The 20,927-nt window shown below is 33.4% G+C and overlaps 1 protein-coding gene across 5 annotated transcripts; it reads left to right on the top strand.

The window, feature by feature from the left end:
• LOC109708040 (dof zinc finger protein DOF4.6-like) lies at positions 12,528-20,014 on the top strand. Of its 5 annotated transcripts, none has more exons than XM_020229612.1 (4): positions 12,529-13,045; positions 13,991-14,994; positions 15,758-15,857; positions 19,764-20,014. In XM_020229612.1, the coding sequence occupies exons 1-3, from the start codon at positions 13,019-13,021 to the stop codon at positions 15,855-15,857; spliced, it is 1,131 nt and encodes a 376-aa protein (XP_020085201.1). In that variant the 5' UTR covers positions 12,529-13,018; the 3' UTR covers positions 19,764-20,014. The 5 variants fall into 5 exon arrangements, with proteins under 5 accessions (XP_020085202.1, XP_020085201.1, XP_020085204.1 ...); XM_020229614.1 differs by having other exon boundaries at positions 12,530-13,045; positions 15,761-15,857; XM_020229613.1 differs by lacking the exon at positions 19,764-20,014 and having other exon boundaries at positions 12,528-13,045; positions 15,758-16,003.

The following is a 20,927-nucleotide window of genomic DNA, read 5'->3' as shown; positions in this document are numbered from 1 at the left end:
ATAAAGAGGAGTGGAAGGTTTGAATCCACTCTAACGCCGCACCCATGTTTAGTTTAGTTTGTCGAAGATTGTCATTGATTACGCTGACTTTTTCTTACAACAAGATGGAGAAGGAATTAGTGGAAATTAGGTGAGTAAAATTAATTCGCCAAGGATTTGGTTGATGGGATTCGATCGAAACGTATTGTTCTTAAAAAGAAAAAAAAAAAAGAAGAAAAGGAAAAACAATGATGATCTTTGAAAATTTTAGTATTGAATACTTGGATATATAGCATAAAAAAATAAAAAAGAGTTACATAAATATTAATTCTTAAAATGCATATATATATATATATATATATATATATATATATATGAGTCCGGCTGCTATGTTATTAATAGCACGAAGTATTTGGTGCTATCAAGTCTTCCGTCAGATCTACCCTTTTGATCATTTTCATCCGTTAGATCATATTATTCAACCAACCACCCACTCAACACTAGGGGGTCCACATCATCTTAACTGCACATTTGTTAATCCAATGGCCAAAAACTTGGTAGCACCAATGACTTGGTGCTATTAATAGTATATTAGCCTAGTTTTATATATATATATATATATATATATATATATATATAGTTTAATATATAATATTAAAATACTATTTTCTAGCGGCGGAAGTTTGTTTTACATTATGTAACATACTTAGTATTATAATAAGAGGTATATATATTAAAACGATCTATTTTGATAATTTAATTAAGTTTAAAAGAGAATAATTATTTCATATTGTTTAAACATTTGGAAATATAATACAAGTTAAGCTCTACAGGTTGTTTCTCCAAAGCAGGAATAATTGTACAGTACTTATGATCAGTTTTTGCGAGGCTACAGTCTCTTGTATTGCCTTTCGATCTGAGGTGGAACCAATTAACGGGCAAATGCTGCATATATTCCATGCATGTACCACAGGTTACGTGATTCCATTAATTACTCGGTAAAATTTCCTTCCACTAACTATATATATATATATATATATATAGAGAGAGAGAGAGAGAGAGAGAGAGAGAGAGAGTTGCGCTTGAATACTACTAATAGTATTTGTTCCTTTTTATTATCAAGTTTTTTAATCTTTGCGTTGTGCTCTTAATAGCACAGTAGTCATGCGCTCTCTTTCTATATATATATATATATATATATATATATATATATATATATAAAAGAGAAAACAAAAAAGTTCTTCAATATAGAGTAGCCACCTAGCAGAAAAATCAGTTATAATTATGTCATTCAGATTACCATCTTCAACTGATCACTACTATAAACCATGGACATATCATAACCTTACGTTTCTTTAATTGGTTAAGGAATTATTATTATAAAAATATATATTGTTAAAAATGAAAAAAAAAACTCAGTTGAGAGCAATTCTGACTATTATACTTTGCGCTCAATCTGTATTCGATATTTGTCAGAATCTTTTGTGGTTTCAGTTACTGAAATAGTAGGAATTACACAGACTAAATCATGAACATTTTTTTCTAATCCATGGTCTATGGTACGTACGTACGTACATACATATCCATCAAAGTGATTCATGAAATTGCAAATTTGGATATAAAATAACCGAATAAAATTTTACTCTCTCCAATTTCTGGTATATACAAATCGGTCAATTTAGTCATCTGAATGTGGGGTAATCAATTTTTGAATCCATATATATATATATATATATATATATATATACTAGTGCAGAGACCTGCGCGATGCGGTGGGTAGATAATAGAATTGTAAATTTTAAATTTTAAAAAAATAAAATTATATTTAGAATCTAAATACTAATTTTCTAAATTATAAAATTTCGTATGAAAGTTATATGGCTCCAAAACAGTACTATTCTTCAATAAATTGTGGCTGGAAACTTTNATATATATATATATATATATATATATATATATATATATATATAGTAAAAACACAAATTACATCTTCCTGTCTAATAAAATGAATGGTAAATCATTTTATTCCAAACCTTATTTTAAGTAATTAAGCATTCTTTCTACATATTGACCATTCCTAGCGCACGTGGTAAAAAACTTGGTGGTTGGTACCCGAAATTTCAAGTTCGAATTCTAGTTGATTTACATTTTCAGCTAAGTTTATTATTTTTAAAAAGATAAATGAAGCAAAAAAAAAGCATTCTTTCCACACGGAAAAGAACTTTTTGAAGTGAAATTTCTTGTCAAGAAAATGTTGATTTAGTATCTATACATCACAATCTTATAAATAAATTTAACGGTGGTTCTCTTCAGAAGTAAAAATATAATTTTATTAAGCATTCGGATAATGGAATGGACCAGTATGACATATAATTAAACGTTCAGACGGATTTAAATTATTTAAAAAATAGAAGCCAAATTAAAACTTAATTTGACAAAAAATTGGGAGCTATTCGTGAGTGCAATTAGCGTAGGAGAATTCCTATTAACATCATAAATAAACAATAATAATATATAATAAGTTATTTGGAACTCTGCAGTTGCTGTGTACTTTACTTCCCTATCACAGTGGCAACATTTGGGTGCCAATTAGAAATGCAACGGGCTCCTAGGATTGAGCCCCTTTTTCTTTGGATTTTAGTATTCATAAAAAAAAATTAATTAACCTAACGTAAAAAATTTGATCTTTACATGACCAAGTCGTAGTACTACAACCCTGTTTAGGTCGCAAAGATCACTATTCTAAGCAACTTAAGCACGTTAATTTGATCACTAACCTCATATCAGGTTATCTTTTATTTTTTTTAATATCTGAAAAAAAAATATGGATTAACAAATATATCAGGTTAATTGGACTTTTATTGGAACTATGCTATATTCTGACCCAACTAGAAAATCATCAAAAATTAAGTTTTGTACCTAACCTTAGGACACTCCAAAAAATGTAATGTCCATGTTAATGCAATTTGAGCATGCGGACTAGTATCTTATATATTTCTTAGTGGAGACACAAGGAGTCAAGGACTATGCTTGTTAATTTTGATAGCGGAGCTGTACACAACTATTTCTTTTCTCTCTAATAAATAGACATAAAATATTATCCTATATATTCTACATACCAAAAGGAAAAAAAAAGGAATTTTGTGAATGATCCGTTAATGGAAAAATCCCCTCAAAAAGAACAAAATCCAAATCCACCTAAACCCGTCTCATTTATGTTGTCATCTCCTGATGAGTTCCCACCTACATATGTCTTTGATGGTAGTAGCCCAGCCACCATTGTCATCATGAGCAAACTTATTTTAACCTATGTAATTATTAATTGAAGGCGAAGCCATGCATGTTTTGATGTTTTTGTCTCCTTTCTCTCGTCTTGTTCGATTGTGCGTATTGGCAAATGGAATGGTCATGTAGTAGTTGCCTCTCATTTTCACCTGTAACTTGGTGTTTATGATCATTGCAATTGTTTGTGTTTAGAAATGTCATTTTAGATCAAGGACATCGACGTCATAAACCGTATTTTATATTATTATTGATGGATTAATAACTTTATATATATGATACCTTAAACTCTATATGTAAATCAATTAATTCTTTTTCACATAATAATAAATGACAGGATATTAATTAACCATATTTGAAATGAAAGCAATGCTAGCTAGGTTTATATTCTGATCGGAAAATAGTTGTAATCCTATAACTTGGCCATCTAATTAAAGACTAAGTTTCACCAACCGTCGTTAGTGTAAGTAATAAAATGTTTGATACTTGATATCTGAGATTTCAAGTTCTTTTTTTTTTGTAACACTGAAATCCAAATTAAAATGAGTGGCTCTATTAAAGGATGTGAATTCAACAATTTCCCATATGTCTACACTCGAGACTTTTTGATAGACCCGGCAAGGAGCTAGGCATGACTCAAATACACAACTTTTTGTTTTTATATCAGTCATGTCAAAAATATATAATTAATTTTCTTTCATAGCTTAAGCTACTAGACAAATAACATTTTTAAAATTAATTACATTGAACATTCCCAAACCTTGGATAGATGAATTGCACGTACGATTCCAATCTCTTTTAGCAATAGACTTAGCATATATAAATATATATCTCCTCTTTTTACTATGAACACAGTGCATGTGGGCCAAAGATGGGGAATGAGATTTGGCATGAGATGCTATTCATGCAGGCCTGTTTCATGGAACTCTGGTACATTGCTCACCAATCTACTCCATCACTATCTGATGATGCCTCACACACCAAACTCTAACCAAACACTATTTTCTATTCATAATAACCCACTATCTTTCTTATTACATCTACTCCAACCAATCATTATCCTTCTTTATCAATCATTATCTTCTTATCCCACCTACTCCAACCAAACACTATTTTTCATTATTTTAGATTAACTCCAACCCCCAACTAAACACAAAAAAATTTTAACCCCATTTTAACCATGAACTTAACTCTATCCCTGGAATAGCTACTTTTTCCTTAACCCCGAACCAAACGGAGGCTGAGTGATTTGTCTGGTGATATTAGAATGGTGCACTGAATTGGTTGGCTTAGTTACATGGTATAAATGATTAATTATAGTTATCTGATCATCATTCAATTCTATAAGAGCTAGGCATGCAACTATGCTTTCGAAAGTACAGAGACCTCCGCACTTATTAATTTTTTTCGATAATGAAACATTCCATTTGGTGATCAGTTTAGTTATACATGATCTACAGTGTGGAAACTATTTAAAAATCAAAATTTATAATTTGTTGACTTCGTTTGCATAGTAAATGAGTAGGCTTAAAATTAATGATTGAAAATAAAAATTTCATAAAAAATAATAATAAAAAATTTAAATTTTAAATTGAAAGTATTAATCTTAAATTTTAAATTAGAAGTATTGATCTTGCTTTTAATTGTAAATATAATTGTCTATTAAAATTTTATCTAATTAATTTGGATTGTTCAACATCGTTAAATTTAGAAACTGCCATATCAACTATAAAAATAGTCATTTTTGAGACCCTATGATAACTTTGTAAATAATATCAAAAAATTATGAAATTTAATTTTTAAATAATTCTAATAATATAGTTCACGCTGAGTGAAATCGATCGTCGAATCTCGTACACTACAACAGAATTAGGTTATAGGGACACATGTTTGGGACACTTTTGAGAAAGTGTCCCATTTATGCTAAAATTTAAAAAAACATCTACTAATGCCTAAATATAAAGCCCAATCCAACAAAAAATAAAAGATTACTCTACTCAACCCACCACACCCAGTCCATTTGGCCCGATTACAAACTGAAAAGAAAAAAAAAAGAAAAATCAATTACCATCTTTTCTTCTCTCTTCATTCAATCCACTGAAATTCTAGACGAAAAGCCTTTCCTGTCGTCCTCCTCCGCCACCGCAGCCAACGAGATAGAGTTTCTGCGGTTGTTAAATGCTTAAATAAGTGTTGGTAAATTAGCAACACTTTTTTAGGTTATAGTGACACTCTTTAACTGTCACTATATACCTAGCGATCCCACATATAGCAACACTTTTTAAAAGTGTCGGTAATTTTAGCTAGCAGCACTTTTTTAATATGTATCTACATTTAAAAGTGTCGCTATAGACCGTTTTTATTGTATTGGTATTCCATAACCGAAAATAATTTATAAGTATAAAAATCTCTGTGCTTTTGAAAGTGCAATAGACGTACTCATTTTTATATATATTTTAATTAGAATTAGTGAATGTTGATTGTTTTTTTTTTTTTTTTTGGAGAAATAGGTAGCACGTTACCCGCTTCGTTTATTTCATTTAGAAATAAACTTAGCTAGAAATATGAATCAACTAGGATTCGAATTTGGATCTCGGATACCAACCATAAAGTCTTTTGCCACTTGCTCTATGACGGCCGGTGTGAATGTTGATTGTTGAAATGGAATGACACTGCGAGAACAAATAATCACCAGTTGGTCTACGACTCACCTAACTTATTAGATTAATTAACCGAGCTAGTCTCGGCGATGATAACAATTCACATAATTAATTAATTTGTACCCTTTTTTTGCCCTTTTTGAATGACTAATTAACTCAATAGTGATATTGTTTCCCTCTCTCTACATTCACGCGTTGTAGAGAGAGATAGAGAGAGAGAGCACAAAATAAATAATCACATCATATACGCCTCACTCCCCACCCCCATTTCCTCTTCCAATTATAGCCGTCGAAAAGCCGTCTAAACCAAGCTTCTCCCATGATCATGACAGGTTCATTAATCTCAAAAAAGGTTTCAAAATATTAATGGGTCAGGTCAAGGTGGGGCTCTACCTCCACCCGCACACTAATATTCCCCTCCACCAGTATAAGATCGAGAACACACATTAATGCACCCCATAGTACGTAGTATTTAATGATTCCCCTATATATGCAGCGTTCGGAATAAAACCTCTAATAAGTGCAAAATTATAATCCTTCATTTTAAAGTCGAACTCTTCTAATAGAGTTCATAAAATTCTTTCTTCTGAGTTTTAGTATTAATAGGTTAAAAAAAGTGATAAGACTCGTATGAAAAAGTCGATCATTAATTAGAAAAGTAGTTGTAGCAGTACTCTAGATTCTTTCGACGGAGATAGAGTAATTATCGGGAAAAAAAAAAAAAAGACAAAAAAGACAAGAAACCTGAAAAAAACTAGTTTTGGTGAAATATTTTGTGCAAAGATATATGTTACTGGTGGAACAATAGGAACGGTTGACATGCATTCAATTAAGGTTAAATAATAATCCTCAAATGCAACTGATATATAAGTTAACTTTAAGGCCAATTTGCATAAAAAATTTATAAATTTTGAGCTTTTGTAAAATTGGGTCATCTTTTTCAATTTTGCAGATTCGGGTCGAATTTTTCGCCATTGGACGAAAATATCCTTATTTATTTTCTTTCTCTCTCTTTTTTGTTTTCTTCGTTATTTTCTTCTCGAGGACGCGCTCCAGATCGCCCTCCCCATCGCGATGCCCTCCCCATCTCTTCCTCCTTCTCCTCCACCGTCTTCGCAGCCCACAGTGATGGTAATGCGGCCGGCGCTGCTTCTTCTTCCTCCATCTCCTCCTCCTCCGGCACCGGCGGTCCTCGGTGATGGTAACGAGAGCTACACCGCCTACTTTTCCTCTTCTCCGCCTCCGCCTTCACCGGCATCGAAGAAAGAGCAAACAAAGATATAGAGAATAGAAAAAAATAAGAATAAAAAGTAAAAAAAAAAAGAAAAAAAATTGTCTCGTTGAAAAATTATTATATATCGTTATTATTATCAGACAAGGCAAAAAATCAGAGTAAAATGAAGAAGAAGATGAAGGTTGTACTGTTACAATTAAATTATACTATTTTTTTAAAAAAATTACACTATTTAAGGTGAATGTTACACTCTTTAAAATAAAAATTATCCTCTTTGAAACAAAATTGCACCATTTCGTCCAAACTTGCACCATTTCGCCAAATTTTACATAATTTCATCCAGAATTGTACCATTTCTTCTTCTCCTCCTCTTCCTTTTCCTTCTTATTTTTTACACCATTACACCATTACACCATAACGACAAAAATCTCCTAAAAATTGAGCCTCTCCCTATCTCTCCTCTGCCGCCTTCGCCACTCCCGTTCGAGCACGAGAACGAGCGCGAGCGCGAGCAATCCCCGTATCGCGCGTGCCGCTGCGGAGCTTCGCGACGTACGACAGCGCCGCCCTATCTAGGGCTATGCCTATCCGGCTGGAGAGCGCCGCGGCAGGGACGCAGGAGCTCGACGACGATGACGCCGACGCTGAGGATGTCGTCGTCTGCGTCAGTGGCGGAGGAGGGGGCGGAGGTAGGGGTGGAAGGGGAGGGAGAGGGGGCAATGGAGAAGAACATAGAGAAGAAAAAAAAAAAAAGAGAGAGAAAAAAGAAGGGAGAGAAAGAAAATGAATAAGAGTATTTTCGTCCAATGGCAAAAAATTCGGCCCGAATTTGTAAAATTGAAAAAGGTGGCCCACCTTTGCAAAAGCTCAAAACTTGTGGATTTTTTATGCAAATTGGCCTAACTTTAATAACACAATAAATAACCAGTGATTCGCCTTTTCAAACTTGATATCCATCTCGTCCCACTCATCTGCTTAATTAGAGGGTTTTAAAGTATTTCCAGCATTATGTACTCTATATTATGTACTTATATCATCATACATAATCTTTAAGGCTAAAGGACAAAAAATTTTCATGTAAATATCCCTTTTGGACTTTCAAAAATCTATATTTTGTCTCTTTAAAATTTTAAAAATATTTTTAAGGAGTACGGTGTTAATAGAGAGGGTAAAATAGCTAATTTGTCCTTCTTCTTTTAAGAAAAGAAATAATTTTTTAATATATTTCTGTTATTTTCAAAGATATTTTCGGTATAAATTATAAGGAATTAACGAAATAGTAATGGAACCTTGACTGAGGGGGACTAAATGTAACAATTCAAATGTTGAGGGGGTACAATGTAAGTTTTTAAAAGTTAGGGAGAAAAAAATAAAGAAAACAAATATTTATAGAAAAATTTTATGTAAATTAACTAATCTTTAAAGGTAGAAAATTAACTTTTACAAGATAAATTGCACGTCTGGCCTTCAAAATGGGTAACATTTTGACTATCAAACTTTAATTTATTACAATTTAATTATGACTCGAACTATTAGAATTATTACAATCAAGTCCTATAATCCAATTAAGTTGACTAAATAATGACATATTGTTAATACAAATTGGGCTGGCATACTATTCATAGTATTTTGGCTCTTTTACTATGAAGTTTTTAACGTTTGGATGAAAATTGTACGGTTAGGATGCTAGTAGTCCCAGAGGGTTTAATGGTTGGTTGAATAGCATGATTTAAAGGATGATTTTTTTTTTTTTTTTGAGAGAGAGACAGCATACTACTCGCTTTGTTTATTTTTTTAAAAATAAACTTAGTTGGAAATATGAATCAATTAGGATTCAAACTCGAGATCTCCGGTACCAATCACTAAGCCCTTTGTCACTTGCACTAGGAGTGGTCGGTGAATGAAATTGATTAAAGTGTAGATCTAATAGCTAAAATTAATAGTAAAAAAGTTCAAATATTGTTAATAGTATTCTAACTTAACTCTTGCTAATAGATATGAAAGTGATGTAACATTGTTGTGATTGGTAATGTGTTAATAATTAAGAGGCTAACTAAATTGTGTTGTGGGATTTGATTGCAATAATTCTAAAAATTCGAGTAGAAAATTATAACAAATTAAAATATAAGAACTAAAATATAACCAACAAACTTCTATTTATACTAAAATATAAATTTAAATATGCACTCAATACAAAATAGCTGAGGCAATACAGGCCAAAAATTAAACACTCCCTCCACTCTTTAGTAACGATGGGGACCACATGCGGGATAAGGATCTCACTTCCTCCTCTAGTCATATGATAACTTGTTTAACTTAGAAATTAAGAGGTCGGCGTTTTTAAAATTGAAAAGGGAGTGCTCTGGTCAGTGTCATAATTGATTTGATCAAAGAATTAAGGTGAGGCCACCATATATAATTAGACCCTTTGTATAAGACATCAAAATCTCCCCCTCTACAAGAAAAAGAGACGTGATTAATTAGGGTCATAAAAGTGAATATTCTACTTGTGGTTCCTTAATTGAACCCTAATCATAATTTCATTTGGTATTTGACACAATATTATTTTCTTCATTTTATAAATTTGAGTGTAATTGATATCTATCTTATATATTTATTAATTTTCAATAGTTTATAAATGAGACATCATCACTTCCATTTTTAAAAGTGGACACCTCTATGTATTTATATTTATATATTAATTCTCAATAATTTACCGTAGCATCACCAACTTAATTCTTAGGAGTGGGTTTTGCATTTCAGATTCACTTTTGGGTTCGGTCTGATTGTTCTTTTCTCTTTATTTTTAGGTTCGGTTAGTAAAATTTCTTCTTTTTTTTTTTTTCTCTTTATTCTTGGATTAATTCGGTCCAGTAATATTTCTTCACTTTTAATCTAAATTTTCATTCTTGAGTTTTATTTTCTCATTAATTAATAACCATGGATCGATCACCTTGCCATATTGAGCGCCGCAAATGAATTTTGAGAGAGAGACATTTTGGTCTCGATAGAATGTTTTAGTTTTAGATAGCAATTAAAAACCAGAAAAAAAGATGTGCCCTTTATGTACAATTTCTTTCTGTCCTCTTATGAAATTTGCCTCAAACTTTGTATATATGACCTTTATTTACGAACCGCCATGTACATTAATTAAATTTATTAACAAATAATGTCGGTTGAACAAAACGTGAACTATGAAAAAGTATGCTCTTAGAAGTTAGCTACACGCACGCACATAAAAGAGAGGGAGAAATATTAGAATATTTTTAAAAGTAAATGAGACCGTGCTATTTCCGGCTTTAATTTTTTACGATTTTACGATATTATTTGTCTAGCATTTGATTGATCTAAAAATTAATAATTTTTTATAGCTAATATAAAGTGAACTTGAAACTACTTGATTATTATGCAAATGGTATTTTTAAGTCGTAAAATTTAATTTCTAAAAAGTTTAAATGGTTTGATAGTGTTAATTTGGATGATACCGATCGTCGATTCAGATTATCAATATATATATATGAGTACGGCTATTATACTATTAGTAATACCAAGTGCTTAGTGCTATCAAATTTTTTGCGGTTAGATTTATCTTTTAATCATTTTCATCAATTATATTATACTATTCAACCATCCCACTCAGCTCTTGAGAATTACTACCATTCTAACGGTACATTTCTTTATTTAAAAATTAAAATTCTAATAGCACAAATAATTTAATGTTATTAATAATATAATAATTTAGTTCTAGGCCCAGTAAGATGGAGGCAAGAGAGCCACCACCCATGTTTTTTATGACTCCTAACATGTGAAAGGAACTAAATCACTCAAACGACAATATTATTCAACAACATCGACTGTTCCACTACACCTTGCCATATTCTTTATATTCCCTCTCTCTCTCTTTCTCTCTCTCTCTCTAGATCTCTCTAATATTGCACCACATGATTTTCATATATGCGCACTAACGAGGGAGGTGGGGCCCGGGCCACTTCGGGCCCCAGAGTAGCTGGCTCCTCCACGCGGGAGCACGTGCCAAGGCGTCCTTCACACGTGTGGGACCTGCCACTTCTCCGTGGTCGGCTCCTTCAACGACCAAACCGGCCGATTACGCTTGCTAATTAAGCGCGCAACTCACAACTAATTAAATTTAAACCACCCAATCTAAGACATGTAAATCTTTTTTTTTTTTGGTTATTATTTTTGTATGTAAGAATATTAATTGTTTGGAATTTTGATAATTTCCTTACCATGCCAATTTTGTCAGGCTCACACAAAGCGTTCAGATTGAAAAAGACGACTCTCATTGTATTTAGAATACAATACTTAATTTTCACAATTTTATTTAGCATCAACTATTCATGTGAATGCAAGTTCTTATTCTTTTCCTATGTTATATTCTAAATATTTGTTGAATGTAAACAAAGTACCAAAACACATGATTTCTCAACTTATCTAGCACTATTTGAATCTTATGACTCATCCTCTCTCCCTGATCCCGTGTGAAGCCGGATATTCAGAGGACTAGCTAGCGAAGGCAGTACATGCGTGCCGGAAAAGCATGTAGCCCTTAGAATCCACCATGTTCGAACACAACCTAACTCCGTCACCGGCCAAGCGGTATGTATCTACCAACACCATGGCTGAGTAACACTCTTCTTCCATAAAGAATCAACCAAAAGGATAAGAGTAAGGTATAAGAAGAACTCCTTAATTTAAAAAATAAAAAAGTAAAAAATAAAAGCTACCTTTCTTTTCGTTTCATACGAATTAGTACATATATATACTTTTAACATGTTTTGCCACAAAACTCTCTAAAATAGCGCAAGACTCAATATTGTTGGTTTAAAGAGACCAGTATCTTGTCTTGTGGCGGGCGAACAAGTTGGGACGAGTCACGTTCGAAATGGTCGAAGGTTATGTTGGGTTGAATCATGTTCGAAGTGACATGAGGCTAGTTTAGTTGAGTCACAACCATAATCTGTAGGCGTTATGTCTGTACACTTTAAGTAAATTAGTTATGTATTACTAACAGCTTTAATTTTTGAGATTAATTAATAATTAGCGTTAAAGATCCGACAAATACCAATTTAGAAATTACGTACATAAGTTTCTAGACATGCACAACCCTCTCAACAGAAAATGACATCTATTTAAGTTAATTACACAAAATTCTAAAAAAAGGCTCCAATAAAAGGCCAAAGAAATTAAACACAATATTTCAGACATATAGACGCGGTGTTACGTACGCAGTTGCACGAGTTTTGCACAGTATTGCACAATTTCCACAATATTTCAGATATATGGACGTAGTGCCACGCAATTGTACGAGTTTTGCGTAGTATTGCACAATTTTATTGTCCAAATACAGAGACTGCGTAATTTCTCCACAACACTGCACAGCTCCTTACTTGCTTTTTTTTTCTTTTTTTCTCTCTATTTTCTATTCAGAGAAAACTAACACGCTGTCTATAAGCGCACACTAACAAGCCAGCAGCGATAGACAAACGCATACCCAAATAGAAATTTTTTTATAATTGTTTAATGAGAAGTAGGAATAATATATATTATAAAAAATTCCATCTATCAATTTCTCTGTCTCTTCCCCCACCCCCACCCCCTCTCCTCAGATATGAGAGTCATGACTACATCCTCGGAATTCTATTCAGACCAACCATAGCTAGCTAGACATTCTTTCCTGGAGAGGATTAATTGCGTCCACCTCTTCCTCTTCCTCCTCAGGATCTCCTCTCTCTTCCTCTTCATCTTTTGAGGAGAATAACTATTTCTCTTCTTTGGATCACAAGGGCTATATATATATATATATATATATATATATATATATATATATATATAAAGCTTTTCCATGGACACAACCCAGTGGCCTCATCAGGTATTGAAAACCTAGAAACAAAAGATCTTGGTAGCTAGCTAGTAATTAACTGGGTCTTGGATCTTGTTGTTTTTCTTTTCTTTTTTTTTTTTTTTGGCATCTGTTTTATTCTTGTCTTCTTTTGGGTAGTTAATCTTTTTGATCTTGGTGCTTTTTCTTTGTGTTGGGTTGTGTGAACTTTTTTGAGATGTTTTTTCTTTTGTTGGATTTTGTTTTGTGGTTCGTGATCAATTTGCTGTAGATCTTTTTCTATTTTCGGTTGATATGAGGAGGGGGGGAAGGTGTGGCTCCTCTTTTCTTTTCTCCTTTTTTTTTTTTTTTTTTTTTTTTTTTTTTTTTTTTTTTTTTTTTTTTCGTCTAGATCATCTCTCAATAGATATAACTGCATCATCTCTTCTCTCTCACCTTTTCTTTAGCTTTAAGGCTTTTAATTCCTGTCACTCCCCCACTCCTTTAGTCCTTGAAAGGAGCACACCACCTTTTTTTCCCCCACCTTTCTTTTCCTCCTTTTTCTCCTTCTCTTTCTTTTTTTCTCTCTCTCTTCTCTTTTGCTTTCATCTTATGCAATAAAGGCATGCAGTGGCCTGAAAAGGGTGGCTTTAATTGTTCCTGTGATGTACAAATTCTAGGCTATGGAGGGTGAGTGGTTTCTCTTTCGTCTTTTACACATGTAGTTTCCTCACCTCTCCTCCTACCTTTCTTCCTTTTTTTTTCTTTTTTTTCTTTTTTTTTTTTCTTTTCTCTCTCTCTCTCTCTTCTCTCTCTCTCTCTCTCTCTCTCCTTGGCCATTTCCTTTTGTATTCTTTTGCTTGGTGCCTTTTTTTCTTTTTCATAAACAGATTCTTCACATATAGCTTGGTTACAAATACATGTCTACAACACTAATCCTTCTTTGCTAATTATTCATATCTATCTGTTTCTTTTGTGGGATGCGGGTTTCTCCAGGAGCTAGGGCTTGTGAAGCCCATAGAGGAGATGATGGCCGGGGTTGGCAGCGGGGCCGCCTCCGGCGCCGGCGGAGCCTCCAGGCCGCCGGCACAGCTGGTGGAGAGGAGGGCAAGGCCACAGAAGGAGAAGGCTCTCAATTGCCCTAGGTGCAACTCCACGAACACCAAGTTTTGCTACTACAACAACTATAGCCTCACCCAACCCAGGTACTTTTGCAAAACGTGTAGGAGGTATTGGACTGAGGGCGGGTCCCTCAGAAATGTCCCTGTTGGTGGTGGCTCGAGAAAGAACAAGAGATCATCTTCATCTGCACCTTCCACCTCCTTCTCCACCACCACCACCACCACCACCACCACCACCACCACCAACAACAACAACAACAACTCAAATAAGAAGCTCATGACCCATGACATCTCCCTCTCTTCTCCCTCTCACAACATAAAGTTCAGCCAAAGCCAGGACCTCAACTTGGCTTTCCCCTACCACAGCATGCCTCATGAGTACACTGAGTTCCCAAACAACAGTAGCTGCAACACCACCACCACCGCCAACAACATCAACATTAACACCAGTGGCAGCAGCAGGAACAACCCCTACACTGCAAACAGTACTGTTGGTGCCTTCTCTGCCATGGAGCTTCTGAGGAGTGGGATAAGTTCTTCCAGAGGAGTAGGGTCGTTTGTGCCCATGCCTTTACAGGAGTACCCAGGTGGATTAGGTTTCCTGCATGATTTTAGGCCACCCACCACTCTTGGTTTCCCTTTGGATCATGGGGTGGGTGGTGGTGGTGGTGGTGGTGGTGGTGGTGGAGAGGTTGCTGCTACAGTGGGTGGCACTGGTAACTATGAGAGCTCATTGCAGGAGAGCAGGCTCCTATTCCCCTTTGAGGACTTAAAACCAGCTGTGCCTTCAAATAGTGGTGAGCTCGAGCACAGCAGGATGCAAAGTGGGGATCCTCCTGGGTTTTGGAATGGTATGATACATGGAGGAGGAGGATCATGGTAGGAACAGTTTTTTTTAAGTAAAAGGAGTCTTTATTATGATAGAGGAAGAGAGCTTTGCATGCTTATTTGTCTACTTAATTTGGTGTGATCTTATGAGTTGGCTAATGATTTCTTTGGAGTTTGTTAAGGGACTAACTGCACACAGATACTTAATTTGGAGTTCCACTTCTATCCATTTCATTACCTTTCATTTTTAGTTTCCTTTGTTTCTTGTTCCCATCACTATGGACTTGTGAAGCTTCTTTTTAGGTTGGCTTCAAAAGGTGTGTCTGACCAAAGTTAGCCTAGAGAGCCCAAAGTCTCTTTTTTACTCTTTCTCTCTCTCTCTCTTCTTCTTCTTCTCCTCCTCCTTCTTCTTCTTCTCCTTTTAATTTGCAGGGATAAATGGGGAGATGATGACCCTATTTCATGTAGGCATTGCACCGTGGTCTAACTATAATGGAGGGAGGAAAAAAGGAAAGAAGTATGGGCACCCATGTGTTATATGTTTTAGGTTTGGAAATAATGTAATTTAATTATAGGTATAACTTTGTATTATATCTGCCAGGATTAATTATCTGGATCAGCAAATGTGGGGCGGAAAAAAAAAATACTGTTTAATTATTTGATTACTAATATATATATATATATATATAATATCCTAAAGTGAGTGCTTTGTGTGTAATATCTGGTAATATATGTGGCATTAATTTCCTCTTAATTATGTTTTGGCCTTTTAAGTGTCTTGTTTTTTTTTTTCTTTCTCTCCCTTGTTCTTTAGCAGGTTCATAAGATGCATGACACGTCCCTTCATTCCAACAAAGATTCTTGCATCCATGAATAAAGCACGGAAGGTGCTGCTGAGTGAAGAGAATAAGTAGGTATGAGTCACTAGACCCCCTACTCTCAATGAATCTCTCTTCACATGTTATGATAATCTCATGTGTCAGAGCCATTTGTTAGTGGTCAATTAAAGCATGCATTTGTACTAATAAAATATTAAAAGGTACATTCCCACTCTTTCACCTATCGTGCCTTTCATCTTCATTGTTTTTGTTTGAAGAGAACATAAAAAAAAAGGAAAAAAGAAAAAGAAAAAGGGAAAGCAAAGCGCAGCGTGTTGGATGGGAATTCGAGCCAGTTTAATTACCTGCTCAACAAAAAGTTTTCACCTAGCTAATGACTCATGCACCCACCACCAAGTTTTTACCTAGCTAATGACTCATGCACCCCTCACAAGCCGATCGTTCAGTTAGTGATACCAAAAAATTATAAAATTTGATTTCTAGATAATTTAAATAGTCTAGATCATGTTCAACGATACCGATTGTTGATTTGAAAGCTCTATCATCAAAAATAAATTGGTAGTAAACCGAGCAGTTTACTACCGATAGTTGCCCAGTCAAACTCTATATATATATAATTGAGCTAGAATATTTTTACAAATATCACCCTCTTGGTGCTATTAGGTTTTTATCCCCTGAATCTACCTCTTGATTACTAATAGCACTTGGATCAAATACTATTCTACCTACCACCATCATCTCGACCTCACATCTCTCCATCCAATGACTCATAACTCAAAAGCACCAATTTCATGGTGCTTTTGAAAATATTCTAGCTCTACTATATATATATATATGTTGATCCCTCTTCCCCCATGCGTGCATTTTGTTTTGTTTTATTTATTTATTTATTTTAAGTAACAGCCTGTAGGCAATCTATTATATATATATATATATATATATATAGTCCAGCTGGTGTACTAGCGATAGCACCAAGGATTTGGTGCTATCGATTTTTCCACCGTTAGATTTAACCGTCTGATTATTTTTATCCGTTAGATTATACTATTCAACCAACCACTCACTCAACCCTAGGGGGCCCACATCATCCTGACCATTCATTTCTCATTCTAAGGGTTAAAAAATCAATAGCACCAATAGCTTGGTGCTATCACTTGGTGCTATTGATAGTATTCTAGCCTAGTTTTATATATATATATATATATATATATATATATANCGTTTTACTATTAATAGTATTCCAGTCTAATTCTCTCTCTCTCTCTCTCTATATATATATATATATGTGTGTGTGTGTGTTGATCCCTCTTCCCCCATGCGTGCATTTTGTTTTGTTTTATTTATTTATTTATTTTAAGTAACAGCCTGTAGGCAATCTATTATATATATATATATATGTCAATTGGTATGGATACCCGAAATTTTATCCGAACCCGGAGCCGAATGAAACGGATATATCCGATACTAAATGGATATGGATTCAGATATTGATATAAAAAATAGAAATCCGACGGATATAGATTCGGATATGTATTTTGACCTTTTGACTGTACCCAACCCTAACCTAACCCGAATCCGAATTTATTTTATAATATATATATGATGTTATATTTGAATTTGTATTTTAAAAATTTAGATTTAAAATAATATATTTTGAAATATTGAAAAAAAAAATAATTGGTTCGGGTTTGGGTTTTGAATTTTTGGTCGGGTTCGGATTTGGATATGAATTTTTAAAATCCGTCGGGTTCGGATCTCAGGTTTGGAGTCGGGTTCAGGTTCGGATATTTGAAAATCCGCCCCGAATCCGACCAGTTGACATCTATATGTGTCATGTGTGTGTAGGGGTGTAAACGAGTCGAACACGAGTGAGCTGGGGTTGACTCGTGTTCGGTTGAACATGAGCTGGCTCGTTAAAGTATCGAGCCGAAAAATTTAGCTCGTGTTCGGCTCGTTTATTAACGAGCCGAACACAATAAATGAGCCGTACACGAGCTGGCCAACGAACACTAAATCAAAAAAGATTAGATTAAATATATATAAAAAAATAAATTTATAAAATCTTATTCATTAGATTTTGATCTAATAGTTAAAACTTTACATATAAATAAATCTTTTTATAATTAAGTTCGCATTTATATTTTTATTTTGCTAAAAATTAAATAATAAAAATATATATTATATATAATTATTTATTTATATATAAAAATATAAATTAAATAAATTATATAAATATAAAATATATATATTCNTATAAAATCTTATTCATTAGATTTTGATCTAATAGTTAAAACTTTACATATAAATAAGTCTTTTTATAATTAAGTTCGCATTTATATTTTTATTTTGCTAAAAATTAAATAATAAAAATATATATTATATATAATTATTTATTTATATATAAAAATATAAATTATATAAATATAAAATATATATATTCGAGCGGTTATCGAGTCGAATACGAGTGAGTTGATCACAGCTCGTGTTCGGCTCGTTTATTAAACGAGCTGAAAAATTCAGCTCGTGTTTGGTTCGTTTACTAAACGAGCGATTCGATTTCGAGCTGATTTCGAGCCGAACACGAGCTGACTCGCGAATAGCGAGCTGGATTGCCACCCCTAAATGTGTGTGTGAAAGAGAGAGAGAGAGATTTGAGATTCTTATTGGTCGAAATTTGGTCAAAAATTGGATAAAATTCGTCCAATTAATTGGTGGCCGGCCTTCCATTTATCCTCTACTCTCCATGCATTCATCCTTTGGATCTCGGGACCCCACAAAAACATTCCCCTGGGGATGTGAGCCGAGGAAATATTCCACTACTTTGTTGGTTATAATATAATAATAACTTCACTGCTCCGTTGCGTATTTTAATGCGCAATTAAGGAAGCCACTGTTCTACGCGTGTTTACTAAATTTTTCTTTGGACGGTTCGAAACCACCTTCTCAAAAAAATTATAAAATAATATAATTATTAATATTATTTTAATTTGTTACTATAAATTTACGAACTATGTTAAAAATATGGATTAAGATTAATGAGGCCGCTTTGCCCCGAGTTATGTCTAATTATACTCGTGAAACTTTTTTCTTCATTGCAAAATGACATTCCGCTTAATTTTACTAGTTTTTGATGTGGTCAGTTTATATTTATAGTTTATTTTGTTTTAAAAAAAATTTAAAATATCATCCCTATGGTTTAAAATATATACACTTTCGTATCCTGTCATTTTATTTTTCTCTTTTTATTATTCTCTATACTAATTTTTTTTTCGTTAAATCAGTGACAAAGTTAAAACTAAAGTGTACTAAAGTGAATACTCGATAAACTTAGATAAGATATCTGAAGCTTTTTGTATATAATTTAACAAAAGGTTAATGAAGGAGCTGACGAAAAGAGAAAAAAAAATTATATGGTACTAAATTAATATACTTTAAACCACAGGACACTAAAGTGAGAAAGTACGAAACACAGGGGTGGTATTTAAAGTTTACCTTATTTAAATTAATACGATTTTTTATTTACTATTTATATAATTTATTTTTTAAAATTAATTATTTTCAATTTTGTATGTATTTCGCTGTAGTTATTATATTTTTTTAAAAAAATCTTTTTTTTTACAAACAAAATGTCATAACAATTTAAAAAACTATGTAATTTAATAGTTAGATTTCAACCTCCAAATTTTACGCCATACTTATTTCCTTATAATTTACACTTTATTTACAAGCTCCAAACACAAATAGCTTAATAAGTTAGTTACAAACTTGTTATTTTAAATATAAAATATATAACATTTTTAGAATATTATAAATGGTTAGATATATTTTGAATTCTGGAATCGTAAGATTTCTTAAATTTATTCTCTTTTGGTTATCCCATTAAGTTAAAATTAAATTGTGCCTAATCGTATTGATATTATTCTTAATCTTAGTAGATTTGTATTCCTAATTATACTAAAATTTAGTTGTTGTTGGCTTAAGGGTGCCAGCATCCTGTTGTGTGGCGGGAGGTCGGGTTAGGACGAGTCACGTTCGAAAAAACGGAAGGTCAAGTTGCGCCGAATCATATTCGAAGTGACAGGAGGCTGGTTTGATCCAGTCACAATCGAGACCCATGATTGCTGTATTTGTATGCTTCAAGTGAAGCCTCATTAAAATATTTCTGACATCCCCGCCAATTTTCATAATTTTCTGAGACTGTGCATTTTCTGCTAATTTATCTGTCCCATTTCCAACAGAAAATTTTAAATCTCCTGTTTTCGCTCCGATTTCAGCACAGGTCATTCCCAACCTATATTTCACTTCTCTAAATCCAATAAAAATAGTATCTCATACTATTTTTATTTATATTTTTATTTATTTTTATTTTTATATTTAAAACCCGGTATGTTACATTCCACCGCAACCTCACCGGAACCATTTAAACGTACACCGTAACTTCATAATTTTATAAATTCGGTATGTTACATTAATCGTTCTAATAGCTCGAGCTTTTAAGATAATAGTTACTGTGAATGATCTAACAGCAATTATTAATATACCCTTCATTTCGTAAATTTCGTGCGGCAGATGAGAAAAAGTATAAGTGTATTTTTGGGACGGGAGTTTTGTGAAATATATATATTTTGTATTCCAGTTTGATTATAATGAAAGTTTTCGCTTCGTTTTCGCATGTAGACATAGACCAGTGACCGATTCACATAAATATTTGTATATTTTAATTTTTTTCGATTCTCTTTGGTATTTGCGAGCTCAGCAAATTAATCCTTTCCACTTCTATCATAACAAATTAATATCAGAGTAAATTTAATTAGTATTATAATAAGTGACGAATTCATAATACAATCTTTGAACCAAACGGCCTCTTAATGTAATTAATATCCAAGACACGATCCGCTTGTCAAATATCAATCCCCTAACAAGAGCCAAAAAAGTTTAAACCTATATTCACCGCAAGCACAAGGTAGAGAGTAGGGATGCGAGAGTATCTTTGCTTGGCCTGTCTTTCAAAGTAGCACAGCAAATGTTTCACGAGAGGGGAATGCACCAATTTTGATGCTCCTCTCTATATTGGAGGGCATGCCATACATTGATGGGTGTACCATTAAGTTTTGCAGCACTGCCCCAGTTGTTAGCCACCAATAA

Source organism: Ananas comosus, linkage group 3, assembly GCF_001540865.1.
Source record: "Ananas comosus cultivar F153 linkage group 3, ASM154086v1, whole genome shotgun sequence".
Classification (NCBI taxonomy): domain Eukaryota; kingdom Viridiplantae; phylum Streptophyta; class Magnoliopsida; order Poales; family Bromeliaceae; genus Ananas; species Ananas comosus.
The sequence above is the reverse complement of the archived record's forward strand: the minus strand, read 5'-3'. Positions and strand labels throughout refer to the sequence as shown.

What these genes read in the sequence shown, in the direction of transcription:
- LOC109708040 (XM_020229612.1), top strand. Translation starts at nt 13,019, where the DNA reads ATGGACACAACCCAGTGGCCTCATCAG. An exon ending in CAACCCAGTGGCCTCATCAG is followed by an intron (nt 13,046 to 13,990) that starts GTATTGAAAACC and finishes GGGTTTCTCCAG; the next exon opens with GAGCTAGGGCTTGTGAAGCC. An exon ending in CATGGAGGAGGAGGATCATG is followed by an intron (nt 14,995 to 15,757) that starts GTAGGAACAGTT and finishes CTTGTTCTTTAG; the next exon opens with CAGGTTCATAAGATGCATGA.